We start from the raw sequence: 22,551 nt of genomic DNA, 5'->3' as shown, positions 1-22,551 counted from the left end.
TTATATTCAGGTGCGCTAAATCGTCCGGGAATTAAGGTACATTGGATTTTGGAAAGGCATATACATCAAGTGCAAAGGGTGGGTTTTTATATTGGAGTGGATACAATGTTGGATTATCAGATGAATACTTTGATAATCTAATAATCTGTTTTTTTTCCCTGGGAGATCAATGTTGACCAAAAAGATTCCAGAATCATTTTACAATACTGTGGTTCAGTGTTCTGGCAGAGTTGCACGATTATGCAAAAACCTTTTGATTGGTCATGACAATTTTAAGGTGATGTTTTAAGGGGTAATGTTTAAGCTTTTGTATGTGGACAACAACTGACAGGCAAAGTCTCACCAAATAAATCCTGCTTTGTGTTGCGAATTTTCCCAACTTTTTTTTTCCCCAATTTTCACTTTCGTATTACTGTGCCTTACATTATATCACTGGCATGCTCCAAAAAACAATGGTAGTGGTGAGGGATGGGATACTTGATTTTATATATATACATATGTATAAAACAATAATAAATGCAATTACACATTTTGCTTCTTAAACAATCGCTACAACAAACACGGTTAGTAGTTATTGTGGAATTTCACAGTCAGTTTTCTGCCATGAGCTCGTGGCTTTGTTATGGATATTTTCATTATTCATCCAGTAAACTGACAACAGATACACAAGTTATTGTCACTATTTATCTATGGTTGTGGTCACCTGCTCGCTGCCGAGGGTTCCTGTGCCTGTTCCCAACACCCTACCCCCGAAGAGGGGGCTACTAGTCTCGCTTTCTCCACCTCCCAACACTCCGTCTGGGGACTCCACCACTGTTGTGACATGATTCATGGTTGCATGGGGGTTGGAGATAACGGTTGAGTTCTTCATGTTTTCAGCGGTAGTGACTGGCGCCTGTTTGTTGGGCTTCACACCAAACAACCTAGGAGAATTCCAAGGGTCAGAGGAAAAGGGATTATGAGATTGAAGTAAATTTGGAAAAAACAATTATAAAAGATATTATCACTAGTGTTGATAATAATACATTTGTGGGAGCCTTTTTAAACTGACGGTCACCTTACAAAAAGTTTAAAAAGATAAAAAAGATTAGAATCAAAGATTACAGAGAGCATCCAAGTTTTAATAGATGAGTTTTGAGTTTTGAACTTAATCAAGGGAGTCAGTATTTCTGATGGGGGAGTGACTTCCAGAGCTGTGGAGCAGAGCACCAAAGGGTTGGTATCCCACAGTACTAAGGGGGGGGTCAGAGGGAATAACAAGTTGAGTTGTGGATGACAATCCAAGAGAAAGAAAGGGAGTTGCAATATGAAGAAGGCTCGATAATGATGGAGGCCTGGCAGGCTGCATTGCCCATTTTTTGTTAAAAAAAATTGTTCAAATTCACCAAGTCACATAATTAAGGGGAGAGGTCTTTAGATTTAGATTTCATTTTCATACCAAATGCTCATTTTAGCACAAAAATTATGATGCTACTTTTTTTTTCTAAATAACAAAATCTTCAGCAGTTTAATTAGCTTGAGTATATCCTTTGTTCAAGTGAAACCATAGTCATTGTTATTTGTCTACTTTAGCGTATACATTTGTTAGTGTACGGATACATGTGAATGATAAAGTGCTTAGAGTAGCTCCACTACAATTCTTTTACATGTCACATTGATTTTGCTATTGCTTTTCTACCTCATTCTTTAATGGTTGTCTGCTCATTAATACTTCGAGAGAGAGGAAGACAATGGCTACGAATTCAAACGTGTCACAATTATGTGCAACATTGACAGTGTCTTATCACACACGGGGAAATACTGTACTTCAGCAGAGTTGGACTGAGCTTGGAAGGCAATAATCAGTCCGCTCATGTTATTTCAGGTTTTAGGGGTGTAACGGTTCATCAAGGCCATGGTTTGGTTGGCATTGCAGTTTTCAGTCATGGTCTCTCTTTGGTATGTTTTTACATGATTAGGAAAATGTAACAAGTTCCAATGCTTTCTCTGCAGTTAATCTTACCTGGACTTGCCCCCCTTACAGGTATTTGATGTTATATAGAATCAACACCACCCCAATAGCACAAGTGTTACTGAGTCAATTTTGAACAAAAAAGCATGTGGTTTACTTTGGCTTTTTTAACCTTTCATTTTGCACCAATGGTTATATTGTTTGCTGCACATTGAGGAAAACATGGATTAAATGATCTCTCATGGGTTTTTCTTATGAATTATTTTACATACAAAACAGCTTTCTAGAGCACATTTGTCTCAATTTAATGCAATGCCATATTTCCAAGCAATGGGCAACACAGGAAAAGTGAATTTAACAAAATAATATCATGGGCACCTTCGGGATCATGAAGGGTACCCTATTGTGTCAAGAGTGTCAACAAAAAATAATGCTTTAAATTAAATAAGGATTAAAGCAGCATGCCTAATGCTTGTTACCAGGAAAGGTATTGTCACTGCTAACGTCTGAGTCATAGCCAACACACACTGAGAACTTTCTTTGGTCTTTGCTAATTCAGGGTTGGAGTTAAAAGCAGGCTATGATGAGAAGAACTGTGGTGGGTGGCAAGACCAGCACCTAGCCTGTTTGAAGAACTATCACTCTGAGATTAATGAGGGCAAAGTAGTGAGGTAAGGCCCTGTTCCCATTAACTCACACAAAACCCTCCCCATTTGTATCACCAAGGCTGAGGCTTGGCAGCTGATCAGTAAAACTCAAGGCCTCTTTTTGTAAAAGGGTGAGTTAAGTTTTCCAAGCTTAACTTTGTTTTCATAAAAACAAGTAAGACGTGTGATTTTATACTAATTATCATTTGCTGCGTAAGTACACACTGAAAATACAAACCCTTAAGAAGTGGACCCCACTTTGTATGGTTCATCAGACCACTTGCCTGTGAGCTCCACTTTATCTGATACATGTAAACACTGGCTACTGGACCTGAGCTTGGGTTGGATTACAGCCCATTCCAAAATATTATCTGAGGCATAGTACATGTTTTGGCCAAGTACAAATATGAGTGTGAAAGTTACTGTCCCAGAACATAGATGATGGCCATTTAAATGATTTAGTCTTCCACTGTGCATATTCCTCTAAGACTGTCTACTGACCTGCGTAGTGTGGGTGAGGACACCTGCTGTCTTCCTGTTAAAGGAACAGTTGCTGCTCCTCCACTCTGCATTGCCTGTCCACTTCTGAGGTTATCCGTCTCAGAGACGCCCTTCTCCTTGTCTGTCTGATTAGTCAGCAGGCTGCCTGAACCATTTGTTTTGGATAGGCTGATTGAATTCTTCCCATGTGATGTGACCGAGAGAACAGCTGCCTCAATGCTGCTGGTTGAAGAGCGGTTTCCATTGCGGGCAGCTGACCCTGTGCGGCTGGGCCTCGGGAGGCTCCGGTACTGAAGGGTGGAACGGGCACCCATAGGGAGGAAGCCATCGTCGTGATGACCAAGCACCGATCCTCCATCCTGCCCGATGGCCTTCAGTCCACCTGCCAGTGAACGCGCCCCAGATTTAGGGATTTTCCCTAGAGTGGCTGAGCCACTTGTTATCGTGGCCCCACTTGCAGTTACCATAGTTACCATTCCAATTCCCTGCTTCTTAAAGCCAAACGTGCTTGTTGGAGTACGGGAGGTTTGAGTCTGAGAATGGGGGTCAGAAACAGTGTGTGAGAATGTATTTGTGGTGGGATTGCGGCTCGTGGACGTTGATTGTTTCTTGGCCTCGTCCCCGCTACTGCGTCCCGCATCTGAGGGTGAGCGTTGAAGTCCATTAGAATGAGGAGAGAGTCGCCCCTTTTCTGACACCTTGACATCATCCGTTTTACCTTCAGAACATACAGTAAACAACATTAGCATAAGGAGGTCTTCTGTGTTACATTAGCAAAATATTTTATCTACATTTTCTTCATTTGTTTTCTGATTTTTTTTTCTCAATATATTGAATGTAATACACTTTTCTACACAGCATGCTTTTACCTTACAGTAATAAATGTGACTCCAGTGATTGGATAATATTAAGAGTTTATATCCATTTCGTTCTGCTGTATGACTTATTGGATGGATAATGAGTACCTGAACTGTGGGTCTTAAGGGTGATGGAGCTTGTAGAGCCTGTGCTACTGCTGCTTTTGGTCCTGGGGGATGTAACCCCCACCTGAGTGCTCATTCCTCTTCTCCAAGATCCAGTTTGGGACACAGAGGGGGCCTTCCTTCCCGTGCCTCCCTTGTCGGACTCATCTGATACGTCAGAGGGGTTTCGTCGGCTCCACTTAGAGCCCGACTCCATTCTGATCCCGCTGTCTGACCCTGCGTCTGGCCTCTTTGCCTCGTCTCCAGACCAGGACTGGTGCATTGCTGTGGAGTGTTTCTCTGCATCTGTCACAGGCTGAAAACACATACAGACGCACACTCTGTTTGTCAGATTTATAACTGCTTAAAAAAGTGTCTTTTATGAGCTCCTGCCAAGCTCCTTTTAAGTACCGGTACTCCCACATTTTATAACCACAGACACTATTTTGAACAATCTTGTCAGCATGACACCTCCCATTCTTCTTCCCCTTTCGACTTTTCCCTTCAGGAGTCACCACAGCCAATCAACCTTCCCCAATTCCAGCATCCGTCTACCAATATATTCACTATCCTTCCTCTGTACATGATCAAACTTCTCAGTCTGGCTTCTCTGAACTTCTCTCCAAAACATCCTACACGTGCTGTTCCTTTAATCAACTCATTCCTGATCGTATCCATCCTCGTCAACCCCAAAGACAATCGCTGGTCTCACCGCTGTCTTGTACACCTTTCCTTTCATTCTGGCTGATAGTCTTCGATCGCATAGTACCCCTGACACTTTTCTCCACCCATTTCAACCTGCTTGAGCCCATTTCTTTACCTCTTTTCCAGAATCTCCCTTGCTCTAGACTATTGACTCTTAGTATTGGAAATCCTCCAGCTTCTTGATCCCATTCCCAGTAGCCTCACCTTTTTACCTGTGTTCCTCTCATTCACACATATATATATTCTGTCCTGCTGCGACTAACCTTCATTCCTCTCCATACCTCCACCTTTCTAGGTTTTCCTCAACCTGTTCTCTGCTCTAACTACAGATCACACTGTCATCTGCAAACATTTGCCAGCATCACACCACTCACCCTTTGACAGATGGTCCGACCACTTCAGGGGTTTGTGGATGAATGATTATTTGAAAAGTTATTTGACATCTGAGGAAAGCATATTTGCTGCATCTGCTTTATTGGGCTTCTGACAGTAAATAGTAATCCAGATTAGGTTAGCATTTTAACTGCAATAGGCTCTATTGTGAATGTTGTGTTGTACTGTGTATTGAAATTGCAAAATATAATCATGCAACATTACAAGTCATTTACATTTAAAAATCAAATACATTGATATGTTTAGTCCAATTAACGAGCATGTGAGCATGCGCTTCACAGGCAAACTCTCCACTGACCGAGCACTGTATGCAGTCATGGTTTCAAGTGTTATTATTTAAACATATTTATTTATTTTCCAGAAAAGTAGTCATTTTTTTAAATTAAATTAGTTAGATTATTTTTGTTTTCACAACTGAATTTCCTCGTCAACACATACATAAGATTGAGATGGTGTCTGGAATGCTTGTTTACCAATGCTTAACTACGGAATGCTATCACATCCCATAGGATCCTATTTATGACATGGGTCTCTATCTTGCATATCCAGAGAGGATGAAGGCATGACCAGTGCCTGTGCTGCACTCAACACTTTTTCTGTACCTTGGCTCAATTACCATAACCATTATTTGAGGTCAACATTAAATTGCAGCTGTTTGAGGTATGAAAGCTGCTTTTAAGTTACCTCTGGAATTGCCAAGGCAACGCTACAAAAATGTGGCAGCCTGCTCTGTTCAGAGACCTTCAAAAACACACCATCCTGCCAGTGTGTATTATTGCAAAAGGAAAGATGAGGCAGACTATATTAACCTGTAATGTGTCAGCACTGCTGAAAGAAAGAATCCTTTGTGCCGTCCTTTGTTTTTTCTTCAGTATCCTGACCTCTGCAGCAATTAAGAGGCTTCATCTGTGACTGGCTCCACACCAATCATAATATAATGCTTGTCTGTGAGTCAAGTGACAATATTATTGTCAATTTCCTGAACTGCACTTGTTCTTAATCAGTCAATAACAATTTGACACAGGATCAACATTTGCGTTTTGAAAGTTATCATCCAACACTGATTCAATGCACAGGACAGAGAAAGAGCACATTAGTTTTATAGTTCATAAAAGTAGTTAAATACTTTGTGGTTTAAATTTACATTGATAATCAAATTCGCTGTTAAGCGAACCTAAATTGTTAGAGATGAGAAAAGTCCAAGGTATGTGTATCTATGAAATGTAAACTACAAAACACAAGAAAAACGTATGGGGAATTTTTTGAGCAATTCTTTTTGTGGTTTATACTCAATCAGGTTTACAGAGAGACTGTCATGATGACAAAAAAAAAACAACTAAAAAATAACCAATAAGAGGGACAATATCTATATCACAGATGTGTAGCTATTTCAAGGAAAGGGAGTGAATAACTTAAATATTGTTAAAAGAGCGCACAGAGAAACAGTGATAGACTTGCCAAGGGGATGAGTAGGTGGTTCAAAGGCAGTAAAAATAAGCCAGATGCTGTTGTACGCTGACTTTGTTGCGTATAAATGCCTAAAATATTTTTTTTACATATAACAATCGTTTAGTTAGCTTTATCAATGGATATAAAGGTCAAAATATTTAGAGATATAATGTGAAAGGAGTTGACACCAAACTGGAAGGATCCGAAGATCTACTCTGATCTATTTCTAAAGTTCTTCATCTGGCAGTAGTAGACAAACGGTCTATATCAACCTCTTTTGACTAGTAGAGGGACTGGAACAGACAAGGAAGAAAATAGGAATAAAATTCTTAGGAAGAAACAATTTCATCAACAGTTGTCTAATTTCTTCACACATTTAAGCTTGTTAATAAAGTTACGGTAGAATGTAACTTCAAGTTAAAACTAAATGTTTGGTGAACTGCAAATGTTATTTGCTGAAAGTGAAAATATGAAATACTGACTTTTTCCACGTGCTACAAATTTTACAATTTTCTGATAAAATCAATCAGAAACATTGAATTCTTGAAAATATAATAACTAAAACTTCATCAGGCATCTATACTGCAAACAAGGTAGAGAAACAAGAGGGAAGAAATAATGGCAAATTTGACAAACATAATGTGCCATGAAAATAATGTCTGGGGACATTTCCAAAAAAATTAGAGAAGTATAAAGAAGTATGAAGAAAAGTACCCTTTTTTGACAGGCTTCATAATGGACTGTGGACTACTGTGATAGAAAAGCAGGCTTGTAACAATAATTTTCAAGAGTTTCAAGAAAAAAAAAAAAAAAACTTATGTGAGAAAAGAGTAGACATGCGACACCCTAAACAGGGTGGAAAAAAGATTGATCTGGTTACTTGAATGGTTTTATTGAGGTAAACATATGTCTGGTGTTACCTGTGTGCTGAGACCCTTGCGCTGTGCTGCGGGCGTATTGCTGTGGGAGGAGATGGACAAGCTGGTGTTTATGTCATCTGTGTCGATATTGTCACTAATGCCACTGCTCACAGAACTGCTGTCATCCCAACTGCAAATAAAAACACAAACAAAGAGAGAGCAGAGGTTACATTAAAACTCCAGAAACAATAAATTGTCTAGTGTGGATCGAGGCTTTGGAAGAACACTTGGCTTCCATTAAAAGCCTCTACTCTGAAATATGTTTCATTCCTCTTCACAGATGGTGAACACACAGCACTGAGGGGCGATCATATCATAAATGTGAGATCCTGATGCACTACTTACCTGATGCATGTGTTTGCTAAAAACAAGTAAAACTAGTTTTGTTGCCAATAAGTGTGTGGGATTGAAAAGAAAAAAGGAAAAGCATTTAAAACAAAAATAAAAACTTTTCTGAGACTGAAGTTTCTGTTGGCTTTTTTACTTCCCCATCTAAAATGCCCTCAGTTTGGACCAGCATACACACACAGACACAGGCTGAATAGGGTTGTCTGTCAAATGAACAAAGACTCATTGGAGGGATGACCTCATAGTGTTTTCCTGTGTGTTCATTCAGAGGCTGACATGTTCAAGCAGACCCATCTGAACAAATCATGCATTTAGAGTTAATGCAGGATAGATTTCTGTATTTGTAAAAAATGTGTGTATAAATGTGAGCATGTGTTTGCCATGAGTCAATGGAGGGTGAGGTATGTTCGGGAAGACTGGGTGGTTGGCAAGCATGAAATTGAAAAGAACCAGAGAGAGGTGGATGATGATGGTCGGTGCAAAGTTGACTCAAATAGAGGACAGTCAGAAACACGCCTGCACAATCATCATGAACATATGATAATAATTCGTTGATAGCAAAATAAGAATGTTTTTCAGTTAAAAACATGAAAGAAAACAGCTCCCCCTGTTACAGTACATCACTGTTTAAGTTTCACACGATAGATGTAATGAAAAACAAAATTGTAACTTGTTACAAAGGGCACAACGCATTCATAAAAAGGTTCCATATCCAGTCAATAAATCAACTCGTGTTAGCGTTTAATAGCTTTGGGCTGATTTTGCAACTGAGTATCAACCTAATGCAGCACTGTTCAACCGCAAACTCCGAATCTAGAATGGTTCCCACCATTACTTGAACATAGTATAATAATTATGGCTATAAAAGAATAAAGAAGAAAGAACGGCAGATACCGCAGATTTAGATTACCATTAAATTCTAATCAGTTCAACATAAGCAGTCTGTTCAAAAAATTAAAATCCATAAATGGTAGATGGTGAAATACAAAAAATAGTGAAACAGAGAAACTTGAAAATGCCTTGGGTTTTTCGACCAGAGAATAAATCAAAAAGCAGCAGATTCTCTACCAACCATTACAATTGAAAGAATCTGTGAAGCTGACAGACTACAAGGTGCAGAGGGATTCAGTGAGTAAAGTCAACTCAACTGCTTTAAGCAGCCACAAGGGAAAGTACCCACAAAACAAACCAAAAGAGAAAAAAAGATATGTGACCTGACTTTTATCAGCACATGAAAATCCAAACATTTCCTGTACATAGCCAAAACAAGGGTTTTGACCATGTACATGATTTTACCTGCTTAATGGCTAGTGTAGACACACACATAAACACATAAATGTAAATACAAACTCATGGACAGAGACAGACACACAAAGGACATCTACCTGGTAAGGGTGCCTGGGTTGCTGAGGGAACCAGAGCGTTGCAGGAAAATGGCAAGCTGGACAGAGAGCTTCATGACTCCATGCTGCTAAGGGTTCACACAGCCAAATTTCTCGCTCACTAATTCTTTCTCAATGTCGCTCTCCCTCTCTCTCTCACCTTGGCTGTGTTCCTAGATGGAGCTCCTTTGTCACCCGTTGCACTGATGCTTCATCCCTCGGGCACTGTTTGTCTCTCTCTGGACTACCAGAGAGAGACTGGGGGAGAAAAGGGAAGGACCTGCCCCGCCGCTGGTAACATGAGCCTCCCCCAGGACTGTTAACCACTTCACTGCTATAGCTGTGCCACTAGTAGAGAACACTGACACAAAAAACACACCCCAAACTCTAAATGAGCCACTTCAACTAAAATCAGAAAGCAACACAAGTCAAAGCCACACAATCACAGGGTGAAAGTGAAGGACAATTCTCATTCCACTGTAGCTTTATTGTGTTTCCCAGTTAGGGTTTATATGTGAGTGACTGTATGTGTCTCAATGTGCGCAAGACTGCAATTTCCCAGACAGATCCACCCTGACAAGCCAGTGCTAATTAGAGATCAGGCTAAGCGGCATGGCCCAGCCCACAGCCTCCTGCTGGCAAAGCAACCAACCAGTTAACAACCACGGATCCCTTTATGGCCAATCACAGGAGACAGAGACGTTAACCATGACTTGCCCTTGGGAGGAAGTGGTGCCAAGCGCAGGTCATCCAGGCCGTACTCTAAAACATCACTGAGTGGATTAGGTGAAACGGTATAATGTTTTAAGGAATAATTTCACTTTAATCTCAAAAACATATTAAACTATGCTTAAATTTATGTCTCGTTGACAATGAAGTTGAGTTGAATGCCCACTGAATGATGATAACTTGAATGCACTGATCCTGCCAACGTAATGTCAGGTGAATAAGCTGGACATTCACCAGGATTAGAGAGCACTTCGCTCATCTCACGGATTTGGTAGGCTAAAAAATAAAAAGAGAACAGTAGTGGAGGAGGGACACTGATCCAAATCAAGACATTCCAGCAAAGAGCCTAATTTCTGCTCAGATCCTTTTAGAGAGATGCTGCATTCAAAAAGGGGTCAGAGGTCAAAAGCCCAACCTTCCTTAAAGAGAAGGGCAGAGTTGCAAGGCAAGTGGACCAATGAAAAACGGGTCTCTCAGATGGGACAGCCAATGAGTGTCAGAATATATCCTGAGAAAAAGAACGTTTGTTTAACTTTCTTGTGTGTGTCCCTCTGGACTGCGGTCTGTTGGTCGAGCTTGCAGAACTGTAACCCCCCTTCATGAAAATCCTTGTCTGACTTTGGCACAAGCACACAGGATCTGTACCGCAGAAATATACACACAGACATGTGGCCACAACAGAGTTGTGAGGCAGAAGTAAGGGGATTTCCTGTGTTTGAGGGGAAACTACTGGTCCTAACATTGAAGCTGGATCATATGACCCCAAATACATGTCTACATCCACACAGATAGACAGACAGGACTAAAAGGCCCCAAGGCAGGGACACTGATGACATCACAGACAACATGACAGGTGAGGGCTCTGAATATTGTGCAGACACATATCAGAAATAATGAGCAAGTGTAATGGCATAAGCTACTGCATATTAGCCCCTTCTAAGATTTCCAAAGGTCTGCAGGTCTGGCATATTGTTTCAATACTGGAATTATATATTTCTAAGAACTTAAGACCATTTTACACATTACTGTTACCCTTTATTTCAGTGTGGAAATTAAGCAAAATCAAGAAATATTCATCAGTTCATTGTGATTGCTATGGAAGCATTTTAATATGTGTGCAAAAAGATATCCAGGGTTTCATTCAGCACTCGAGTAAAATCAAATCATGTAATTTATGTGTTTATAAGTTACCGAAGCGGATTCAACTTCTGCTTTCTGCAAATTTGTATTATGTTTATATGCTATACCTAATCGTGTGTATATATATATATATGTGTGTGTGTGTGTGTGTGTGTGTGTGTGTGTGTGTGTGTGTGTGTGTGTCAAAAATGGATATTAGTTTCATTTTCCAATCAAATATATTCACCACATTTCCCAAAACAGATGGGAATTTTTTTTTTTTTCTATTTTTGTCTTGCAGGGGGACTCAAAAGCACTAAAAGTACCGATAGATTTTGCTGTGTTTCACATGTAAGCAAAACTAATTTATGATATAAGAATTTGCACTTGCAGCTGCACTTTTAATTTGAATTTCTTAAGATGTATAAAGCTTCTGGATTTCTATTTTGAATTTAAAAAAATCTCAAAATAAGGTTTTTGGTGTCATACATTTTCCAATAGATCATGATATTTGGAATTATAGCCCATTTCAATTAAAAACAACAACAACCAGCACAAACAATCACATGAAACAACCACTTTAAACTGGTATTCATGTTTGTTAAACCAAGTCAGTCCAGACTGAATGGGGATAGGGAGGTTAAGGAGGCAATGAAGGGGCTGCTAGGACGAGACCTGGCACATTCCGGGCCAGAGACCAGGAGGCGTGTGGTACGAAAATGACACAGCTGTCCCTGCACCGACGAGAAATGACAGGACTAGACTGGACAGTCAGGAATGTGTTTCTCTCTCCCGTGTCTGGTCCTATTGTCTCTTGCTGTGGGCAAACATTTGTATTCTGCATTTAGAGAATTTATCAAAGCAGTTAGATCCCTCTGGCTGCTGCACTTTCTCATTGACTTCCATTTTCTTCTCTTTCTCTCTGTCTCTCTCTCTGTCTCTTTCTCTCTCTCGCTGTTTGATGTGCAAACACACTCTCTTATGTTCAACCAACTGACCCGGATCCACAGTAAAACACACAAAACTCTTTGTGCATGTGAAATGCATCACTGAGCACATGCATCCCACTTGCCCATGCTGCATCCCCCTGCATGTAACTAAAAGAACAATTTGCTGGGCTGCTGAAACTAACGTTGAATTTTTCACTTCTGTGCAAACACACTTCGTAAACACACACTGCAAACATACCAGTCTATTGTCGCCCCAATGCCAGAAAGAAGCACAGAGCTGTAATTCCTGCCTCTGCACCTGTGGTCCACAAAAAGATTCATGGGACCCCTGAGGGTCAAATAATAAATTATAAGCTGCTTCGCTGAGGTGGAGCCACAGCATAAAAGAAAACATAAAAAAGGTCTTCTTTTATGCTCATCTGGTTTGAAATCTGGTTGAAAGTGTCTCCAGATGACAGACTATGATCCACTTTTGTGGCAATAAAAAACAAATAATACTTAAGAGAGCAAGTATTTGAATCTTTCCTACTTAAACCATTCTGACCAATATCTGTCAATAAATAGTATTCATTACTGTTTTTGCTGTCTATATAATTATAAGAATGCAACTAATCAATTAAATAAACAAATTAAATAAACAAAGGGAAATAAGGAGAAATCAAACATATGACTGTGTCAGTGCCTAATGAGATTACTTGAATATGATCTGTAATACGGTTTGAAAACAGCAAAAAAAAAACTTTGTGGAGGTTCCAAAGTTTTCTGATTTCATAGCTTGAATTTTGTATGGGAAAAAAACAAAAACAATCAAGACTGCTATGATTGATAAGTTAATATTAACATTTTACAGTATTTGACGAATATATAAGTAGCTTCTACTTAATTTTGAGTAGGCAACCAGCTAGACATCCATAATATTTGAAATCTGCTTGAAGACTGGATTTTGTGTGGGGGGGGGCAATGTCCTATCTTTGTATGTTTACCAGATGTCAGTTGTTGCAGGTTATTTTAGACCATTTAACATGATGTGCTGAAATGTGTTTTGTGTACTTGTATGTACTTATATATAAAGAATAACAGTTTGTGAAAATCTCTTAAAATATGGAGTTGGTTGATCCTGACACTGCATATATCCTACAATTAACATCTGGAAAAAAAACAAACAAACAAAACAGAATCTAGCTTATTCATTGACATTTTTTGTAACATTAGGTTGGAGGGATAAATCTCCAGCAATATGCTGTTTTGCAGTCTGTTAAATATCAGAGGTGTGACAAATTTTTTGGCATTATTTCCTCTCACATTTTAAATGCAGGTTGTTAACTTCAATAAAGAAGAAAATAATAAAAATGCATTCAGTTCTTGATTTATCATCAATACATAACCTCATATGTATATCCATAAAATATCCATACCCTGTATATATGCATGATATGTCGTAGATATCTGTAACAACTTACCCCTTCCTAAGCAATCCACAGTCCAATCACTCTGGATAAATTTGAAGGCCAACAAGTTCTGCTTCTTTGCTCCACTTTTACTATCTGCTATTTCCTTTTGTTATCCTGGTTCATATTTCAAACTGGATCCAAATCATGAGACTGAGCATCTGATCTCTGTGTTTCCCTTTAAAAAGTGACAGTCCTGTTGTTTCCTCTTAATTTGAGCTTTCAATGAAAATGCCCTGGTTTTGAATCCAGCATGTGAACTTTGTCCCATATGAAACACTTCTCTTTGTAGATCGTGACTCAATATCAATACTCTGAGCTGGGAACCAAAGTAAATAAGCAAAAGAAAACAGATAGAGAGGTATTGTGGCAGGAGAAAAAGATCAGCATGAAAAATGACTGAAACTGTGGGGTTTGATATAAAAGACTATGTACGTGAGGACAAAAACCTTTGAGTACCTGACTTATTCCCACCCTTCTTGGTGTTTGTGTGTGTAGTGAGCTGATGCAGGTGCTCTAATAAAAACCCTGGAGGGAGAAAGGGGGTCTGCTGCTACAGTATCTATGGAAACCAAAACATTTCTTCTTGCTGATCTACAATTTCTTCACTTTTCACAAGTTACTTCTTTCCTGCTGTGTATTCTGCCATTTTTCCCACATAAATCAAGACCTTTAACTCTACACATTCTAGCAGCAAGTGTTTACACTAGAAAAGCTAATTTCCATTTCACCAGGTAAACTTGGTCCTCTTGAGTTGAGTATCCTCTCCTCAAACACAATCAAGTAATAACCATACTTACTACCCATTTCCCCTAGTGTTTCATTTCAAAATTAATTAAACACACACACAGAAACCTACTGTTGCCCTATAAAAAAGGGGTTAATTCTGTAGTATATGATTTACACTAATGTTGCCAAACTCAAAAGCCATTCATCAAAGGTTAGCAGTATCCTGGCTGCTTGCATATTTTTCATGCTAAGCCATTGTAATTCCAAAATTTCTTAACAAAATATTTCTATTTAAATACAAACAAGACTGCCATCATGATATAAATGATTAATGGAACTTAATTTTGAGGTTACACCCACGACCCTGAGTGTAGAATAAGCAGTAGAAGATGCATGGATGGATGGAATTTGGAACTTAAGTGTGCGCTACAACCATAAGATATTCTACTACAATTGATTCAAGGATTCAAAGTGTTTATTGTCAGATGCACAATATGGAAACATGTTTCCCTGTATGATTAAATTCTTTCTTTGCCATCCGCAGTGAATGCCAGACTCACTGAGGCAAGTAGAAATTCTGGAATATGATTAACTCATAACATATTTGACCTGGCAGCCCGTGCTGAGAGTCCACATCTCAGAGTGAACCCGGTCATACTGCAGACTGTTCTCAAACAGCTAGATGGTAGCTTACAGTATAAGGCCACAATGCAGCACAATTTCATCATGGACATCTAGCATAAGCTGTAAAAGTCCAGTTATTTGTAAAAATGTCTTTTCTTGTATACAGTTTGATATATGATAGTTGGAAGTGTGAGTCGGTGCACAAGATAAATAGAGAAAAAAATAAGTGTTTACCAAATGTTTTAACTTATGGCATTCGTACAAAATTCCTTTCTTTTTTTGTCATTTTCAAGTCAAGACAAAAATAAAAAAAATTGTCCATATTGGCTTAAAAGACAACCTCACAACTGCATTTCTGAATGCTTACGACATATAGGCAAAGCAAATCAATTTTCACATAAGAGTAGATTCAGGTTGTTGTGCAGAGCTGTGTAAAAACAACAGAAACAAATACAACGAAGAAAAAAAGGTAAATTAAATAAAAAATCTATCAAAAAGGAGAAAGAGGTCACTTTGCATTGTGAAAGGATCTAGCAAATACTTATACAAGCAAGTCAGAACAATATGGTTTTCAGTCGAGATTCAATAAGTGGTTGGGATAGTTTCAGGAGAGTCAGGTAGTGTGTTTCAAAACTGTGTTACATAAAACCTTTAACATTTTAGCAATGACATTTATAAAGATAAATAATTTACTCGTTCCTTCAACCTATTGTTTTAAAAATGAAAGATTAAGATTAAGGTTTCTGGAACAAAAGTTCATGATGACCAGCAGTCAGGGAAAGCAAACTAATCAAATATTCTAGTAGTCTTGTATTTGATGTGTCACATCCCATTGTTGCTTTGGGAAAAATGCATTAATATTTTAGCTGCTATGTGTTTTGTTCCTGCAGTTTCCATGCTGTGTTTATTATTTTTCTATTATTTTCCAGTTTCACCAGAGTGAGACAGTCACACAGTGTGGATCAGGGATACTGTTTGAGAGAAGTCCTGAAGCAGCAGATGTGATAAGTTCTGACAGGTTGATGATATTCCAAAAATGGGAATGCCCAACAGGTTTGGGGTTTACCACAAGTCCATATTGGGCATTACATCAGTGATTATCATACACATTAACTACTGGCTCTACGGGAAACTGACGGAGGTGAGAGACAGTTGTATGAATGATTACAGAGCCTTGGGCTAAACCACAACATTTACAAAACAAGAAGATCAGGTAGAAATACAGACAGTGAGGATAGACAGACAAGGGTAGGAGGAGATAGGTGAATGTGACGTGGTGTTGGCAGCTTGAAAGCTCACTCCTCTGTGCAAGGCCAGTTGTGTACCTGATCAAGTCTAGACATGAGAAATTACAGAGTGCTGCTTGGCAAATGTGTGTAGATATAATAATATGAACAAATATCATTGATACATTAATATTAAAGAAAACTAAGGCATTACTTGATTCTAATTTTTAATGCAAAGCTCTTCTAAAGATAAGTTAGAAATATCCAGTACAAATAAAAATTACTGTAGTCACCCATGTTGTTTGAGCAATTAAACTGAAAGATAAAAATTTGACAATGAAACTTGCACACAGCAGGTGATGCCGTCTGAGGATTCTCATTTTGAAATGCAGAGGATACAAGCTATTCAAAAATTTTTTGTAAGGGGAATATTTTTGCAGATTTGGGCTAGAACACTAATGACAGGACACGGCGCATCAGTCTGTTAAGAAATTCAAAGGCTTTAAACTTTTATCTCATGGCAATTCAAAGTTAAAAAGTAAAGAAAAAAAGGGTGCAACATTCCTATCCCCCGGTTGTTGACTGAATTTTCCCAGCTAGGACTAGTAAGCAAGACTTTTTTTTTTAAATTAATGTCTTGGATTAATTTGAAGACACTATTTCATATAACATGAAAAATATACTTCACACTGAAGGTATAGAGTCAACAATTGGGATGAAAAATAATCTTAAAAAAACAACACTGTTTCACCGAGGCTTTTGTGTCTCATTTTATAGGACATATTTTTCACAGCTGAGCAATAAGGGTGTGGAGGGGGTAGTATTCACTGAAACAGCTTCAGACCACAAAGACCTCTCTATTGTCTGCAGCAACAAAGAGAATTCAAATCAGAGAACACTCTGATATAGACTGCTTCCTCTATTTCCAGTGACAGAGATAAATGATAGGGATAAGCGCGCACACACACACACACACACACATACATACATATGCATGCATGCAGATTTGCACATGTGTAAAAACAATTTCTGATCATTGTTGCAATTTAGCATCATAGGCCTCTGTCCCTCATGTAATCTTTGGTTGTCTATAACCCACAACTTCACACTCAGAAAATAATGTTTTTTTCACATTGACCAGAACGTTTGGATCAGTGGTACTGACTGGTTTCCTCTGTTACATCAATCCCAAAGTAAGCTGATAATACTTCGACTGGTTTCGTATTACATGAACAAGAAGGAACATCAAGTTTTTTTTTTCTCCCTGCACTCCTCATTAGCCCAGGTTTAGTTTGGTTTATCAAACACTCCTGCCTGTGAACCCTGATTCTTTGAAGCTCAAAACATACTTTTCCAGGGGTCACAAGGTTGTTGCCTTAATGCCATGTTAACACCCGACACCTTTTCCTACCCCCACTTGCTTAGATAGGCTTGGGTTCATTGTGAAAGAAGACATAAAAATGGCAAAGCAGGTTTATACCACACCCAGTCAGCAAATAACTAGCACTTACACCTTTAGTTCAGACCTTTCACAGTGACGTTCATAAAATACAATATTGAGAACACAAGCAAACAGGGTCAACCATCACCATCTGATCAAAATGCACCATTTTCCATCGCCTTATGTTTTAAATTAGCCCGATCTTTTAAATCAGAAAAACATCAGCCATTTCTACCCTTCAGCACTGCAGGGTACTGTTAAATATGCTAATACTATTAAGCAGTCACCTCTCCAACTCTTCTAATTAATCCCTCGCTAAAACCAGTAAGCACATTTATTAGACATTCCTTCAGGGTAAGGGCGTGTGGTTGGGGGAGGAGGACAGCCTCTCACCTCACCTTACTTCAACCCCTTTCATATCTGAAACACTCCCTGCCATTTTCTAAACTCTAATGTAAGAGATGATCAACCCATCTGATGAAATTTAGAGGAGTCGTTTGCCTACACAAATACCAAACCTCAGAGAAAACATGAAAATTGCAAATTTAGAGATGAAGACATGGAAATGGCACAAGTTAAAATAATTCAGTCTCTTTATGTTATAACTCTTATAAAAAGGGTAGTTTGGGAAAATGATACATGAGAGGAAACTAATGCAGCAAAACATGGAAATAAGAGGAGAGAGCGAAAATGTAAGCAGCTTGCGTAAAGATCCACTACAGGACTGTGTGTGTGTGTGTGTGTGTGTGTGTGTGTGTGTGTGTGTGTGTGTGTGTGTGTGTGTGTGTGTGTGTCTTCACATGTATGGTAAAAGGAAGCTAGAAAAACAGAGGTCAAAAGTCTGGAACACAGGAAATTAGCCACACCTGAGGATTTAAGGGAAATGGCTGCTTGAAGTTACCAGACAAATAAGACTCTCCCTGTCTATGTAAGAAATGTAAGTAGGGTGAAAGTTGGTTTGAAAATAATTATTCACACTTTTAGCATATAATCTTGGTCGTATTATCAAACAATTGCATACTGATGGTTATTCTATCATACACTTCCAGGTATTTATCTCTCTAACCATTTAATACTACTTTTTATCTCCACTGAAAACTTACATCCATTTTGCCACTTGTCTTCAACTCAGGCCCCTTTTATTTAACATGGTACGGTTTTAACATGATAGAGCCTTTCATTGGTCCATGTTCCTTGGAACCATATTCCTCTATTTCTCTGATAGAAAAGACCAGCGCTTGTTACTGAATTACTAACAGTGACACATGGTGATCCAAACATATGGGTTATTGGTTAACTAATGGTTAGTTTTTAAACAGGATAAATAAAAGATGGATACATTCAGAGGAAGAAGACCAACAGCAAGATCCAAGATATGACCAGGACAGATAATTCGAGACAACTATTCTGGCATATATTACTGAACTTTTGAACAGCTGAACTATGTCCAGAAGTACCAAAATTCCCTGCAGTTTCATTAATAATTGGCAGGAGTCATAGGTCCTCTGTTTCCTGCCTTGTGATCACTTTGAAGATGCTACGCAACTGGCCAGGACAGCTTTTCGCATAAACCAACAAAGTTACAATATGTTGATTAGTGACTTTCACATGTGTTTTGTGATATTATCTCTTACCAAACTGACCATCTACTTGCCACAGTCTTCCAGTTGTGAGTCTGCTGCTATTAACTTGACAGTTATAAGCATAATTTGCAAAGTTCTAACAAAGGTTCCTAAGTTCCTTGATACCCTTAGAATAATGTTATTTTCTGAAAATTTCTTGGCAGACACCAGAATAAAATAGGGTTTGTATGTCCCAAATATTTCTTCGTGCAAGCTTGCGCACCTTAAATATCACAAATATCGACCAAGTAATATATTACATCTTAGACACGCTGAATCTGATATAAATGTATCATTTCAATTGTTACTTTTTTACTTTGAATGAAAATTTATATTAGGGTAATTATCCAAACTGTAAGCACTGGAACTTAATCTGGTGTAGTCATCAAGGAAATGTTTGACCTTTATAGACAAACAGATAAGTAAGAATTGAAACATCATGAGTGATTACGAAAAATTATCAAGTGAAGAGCTTTGATATTGCTTTTCCATACTCTGACAAGCTTGTAACCATTATCATTTCACCAACACTTACTCAAAGATCGAATGGTCCCATTATAAACGCTATATTCTTTTTAGCTAACAATCTTTGTACACCACATTTGCAACAAAAGTATGAAATGAATCCATTTATTCTGGAAAATCCAGGTTATAAGAAGACAAAACATTATTACATGAGGGAACATGCGCAGATGTGTCTAAGCTTCTTCTGTCATACCTGTCAGCATCTCCCTGTCCTGATGGCATGTTTCGATGGAGAGTCTCTCGAACAGCAGACATGTTGTCGGGCAAGTGGTTAAGACGCCGGGTGTACAAACCCAAACCTCCATCAGTCATATAGCTGTGAAAAACAATAAGAGTCATGTTATATTAAGCAACTCAGAAATGCATAAAAAACCCAAAGTCCAGTCAAGTTATTTGTAGAAGCATCTAAAGTTGTCAAGACGTGCCCACTAGTCAAAAGATTAATCAGGTTATAATGTTTAGACGCTAATCGGTCAGACTCTACATATAGCATATGGCCTAAAACAACAGGGGTGTCTTAAAGAAGTGGTGCCTCAGTATAGACAGGGAGGATATCATACTCTCTCATTTCTGTAGCTGGGATAGAATGATTGAGTGGTTTAATGTAAAGAGAAACTAAAAATATACCAAGTCCTGCATAAGTGGGGCATTCATTTCATGTCATAATGGAAATGGAGTTTGACGGAACTTGATTTATTAGTTGGTGGAGTCAGGAGCTGACTCTTACAGTTTGAAGCGGATCCCCTCAACACTTAAACAAACATTCCCATTCAAGCTAAAAACAACACGCATCTATTACCCAAATATTTGGTCATTTAGGTGATTCCTAATGGAACTAAATATTGACTCATTTATCCCAGCTGTAACTGAATGCAATGTTTACTGATTTTAAGCTGAACTGTTTGCTAACTGCCTGCTGTGAAAGGCTGTAATAGTTCTGTTTTTACATTTAAATCAGAAAGAAAAATAAGCCCGACAAGATTTCGAAAAAAAAACTTTCTGTGCTATCTCAGAGTACATCTCAGCGAGAGTGGAACTCAAACATGTACATGTTCACCATACACACTTTTTCCTTTGTGCAACCAGAAGTCAAACAAAATCATCATCATAACTTCTACAGATGCGGAGGATGTCATTATGTGTGCATTAAACTTGAAAGTAATAAAGTTTCCAGGAACAGCCAAAGTCTGACATTAAAAAATGAATAAGCAAAAAATAAATAGAATTGTATAAAATTCTAAGAAAAAAGTGTTGCATGACATATTGATTATTTCATGCATTCAAATATACAATTGTAATGTCTTGAATTGTGTCTAAGGTAAATTCCTTTTTTTTTTACATCTTGTTTTCTATTTTCTTAATTCTTTGACAAGATCCTCCAATACATTGCAATAATCTGTGAATCATTTGTGAGCAAATTTTGACAATGAAAAATGAACATTGAGAGATCTAAACAGGGTCTCTTGTCAGATGACCAACAGCGATGGGGTGTTAGCTGCCTTTAATAAGTTATTCATCGTCCCAAAAGCAAAGCAAAGTCACCTTGAAGGTGCTTTGGTATTTCTCCATTTGCAACCACCTTTACTACAAACACACGCATGCATGCAAGCAAATACACAGCATACACACAAATTCTCCCTCATATATAGTAAGTGAGTTTTCCCAGCATTCTACTTCAATTGGCTGTTAACCTGTTACCATCTCTGGCTGCCCAACATGCCCAAACAAGATTGCTGAAACTTTTCAACAAGGTAGAGTTTACAAAGCTGATGCAGGAAACAGAACATAACAGATTATGAAAATTTAACTTGAGCGATAAAGCATTTTCTATGGAATCATAGATAGTGGTACTGGCAGTTTCTAATTTATGTTTGGCAGCTGAAAAAGACTCAGACATACCTCTCAGCCCCAAACATGGTTATCACAGTTAGTCCTAAGCAAAACAAACACGTCCAGGTGAGTGCTGATTCAATTCCAGGTGATAAGAATCTCCAAAGCAAAGGTGTCTCCTCTCAACCGTCTTAGCTACTGTTTATTATCAGGCCTGAACATGTGCGAAAACTGTTAGAATTTGGACAAAATCACCAGGTAAGGCTACAGTAGATTAGAGCCAAGTGAGCAGACACTAGTGTTTTAGGTCATTTATCCATGTGTAGCTTGAACGTGAGAGACATGTGGTGGTATGCAGCCTCAGCTACACATGCCTTCCACTCCTGGCTGGAGGTTGTGTTTGTCTGGATGAAGGCAGAGGGGGGCGGAGGAGAGGGGGAAGTGGGCGGGCAGAGGAGTTGATCAGTGAGCATACCCCTTGGCCAAGTAGGATTAGTGCGTTCTTGTTTGAATGGGACAAAAAAGCCAAAAAGAACGAGAGGAGGGGGTTGGAGGTTGAAGAAAACTGCTGATACAATATATCATCATTTAGGTCTTTCTCTTCAGGCCTATATTAGGGTGTCTTGATAAAATGACTGAAAACAGAAGTAATGCCATTATTTTGCAAAGGACCAGATGAAGTCTTCGGATTGTTTATTTTGTCATACCTATAGTCAAATGGCAAAGAAACTTGTCACGTTACAGTGTTACCTACTAAGGAAAGTAATGCATTGAAGCTCTTTTATGTTTTCACTTGCTTGTCCATATCTGGTCCCTATTGTTTGAGGATACTAAATTGCTCAAAATGACTTTACATACTGTTGTAATCTGTTAATCCAAGGAATACAACATATACATGCAGAACACATTCTCTGATCTCAAAACCACTACAATCCAATATCACAGCAAAATAAGGCTTATTAAATCAGTTGTTTCAAGCCTTCTAAAAGCGTACTTGACTTTCTTCTCCTTCTTCTTCTTGCTGCTCCCTTCGGGAGTGCCCACAGAAAA

At 38.6% G+C, this 22,551-nt stretch overlaps 1 protein-coding gene across 5 annotated transcripts in view; it reads right to left on the bottom strand.

Moving 5' to 3' along the window:
• The window catches only part of nav2a (neuron navigator 2a), a 98,499-nt gene that overhangs the window by 24,424 nt on the left and 51,524 nt on the right, over window positions 1-22,551 (bottom strand). For all 5 annotated transcript variants that reach the window (XM_086143986.1, XM_086143983.1, XM_086143984.1 and 2 more), the window contains exons 12-16: window positions 19,865-19,987; window positions 7,529-7,658; window positions 4,065-4,377; window positions 3,100-3,817; window positions 704-923 (exon numbers count right to left, since the gene is read on the bottom strand). In XM_086143986.1, the coding sequence (XP_086000112.1) occupies window positions 704-923; window positions 3,100-3,817; window positions 4,065-4,377; window positions 7,529-7,658; window positions 19,865-19,987 (1,504 nt within the window). The remainder of the gene's footprint in view (window positions 1-703; window positions 924-3,099; window positions 3,818-4,064; window positions 4,378-7,528; window positions 7,659-19,864; window positions 19,988-22,551) is intronic.

The sequence above is a fragment of the Fistularia commersonii genome, chromosome 3 (assembly GCF_037954325.1).
Source record: "Fistularia commersonii isolate RoL2024-O1a breed Wild chromosome 3, RoL_Fcom_v1.0, whole genome shotgun sequence".
Taxonomy (NCBI): domain Eukaryota; kingdom Metazoa; phylum Chordata; class Actinopteri; order Syngnathiformes; family Fistulariidae; genus Fistularia; species Fistularia commersonii.
Note: the sequence above shows the minus strand (reverse complement) of the source record. Positions and strands in the feature narration are given on the sequence as shown.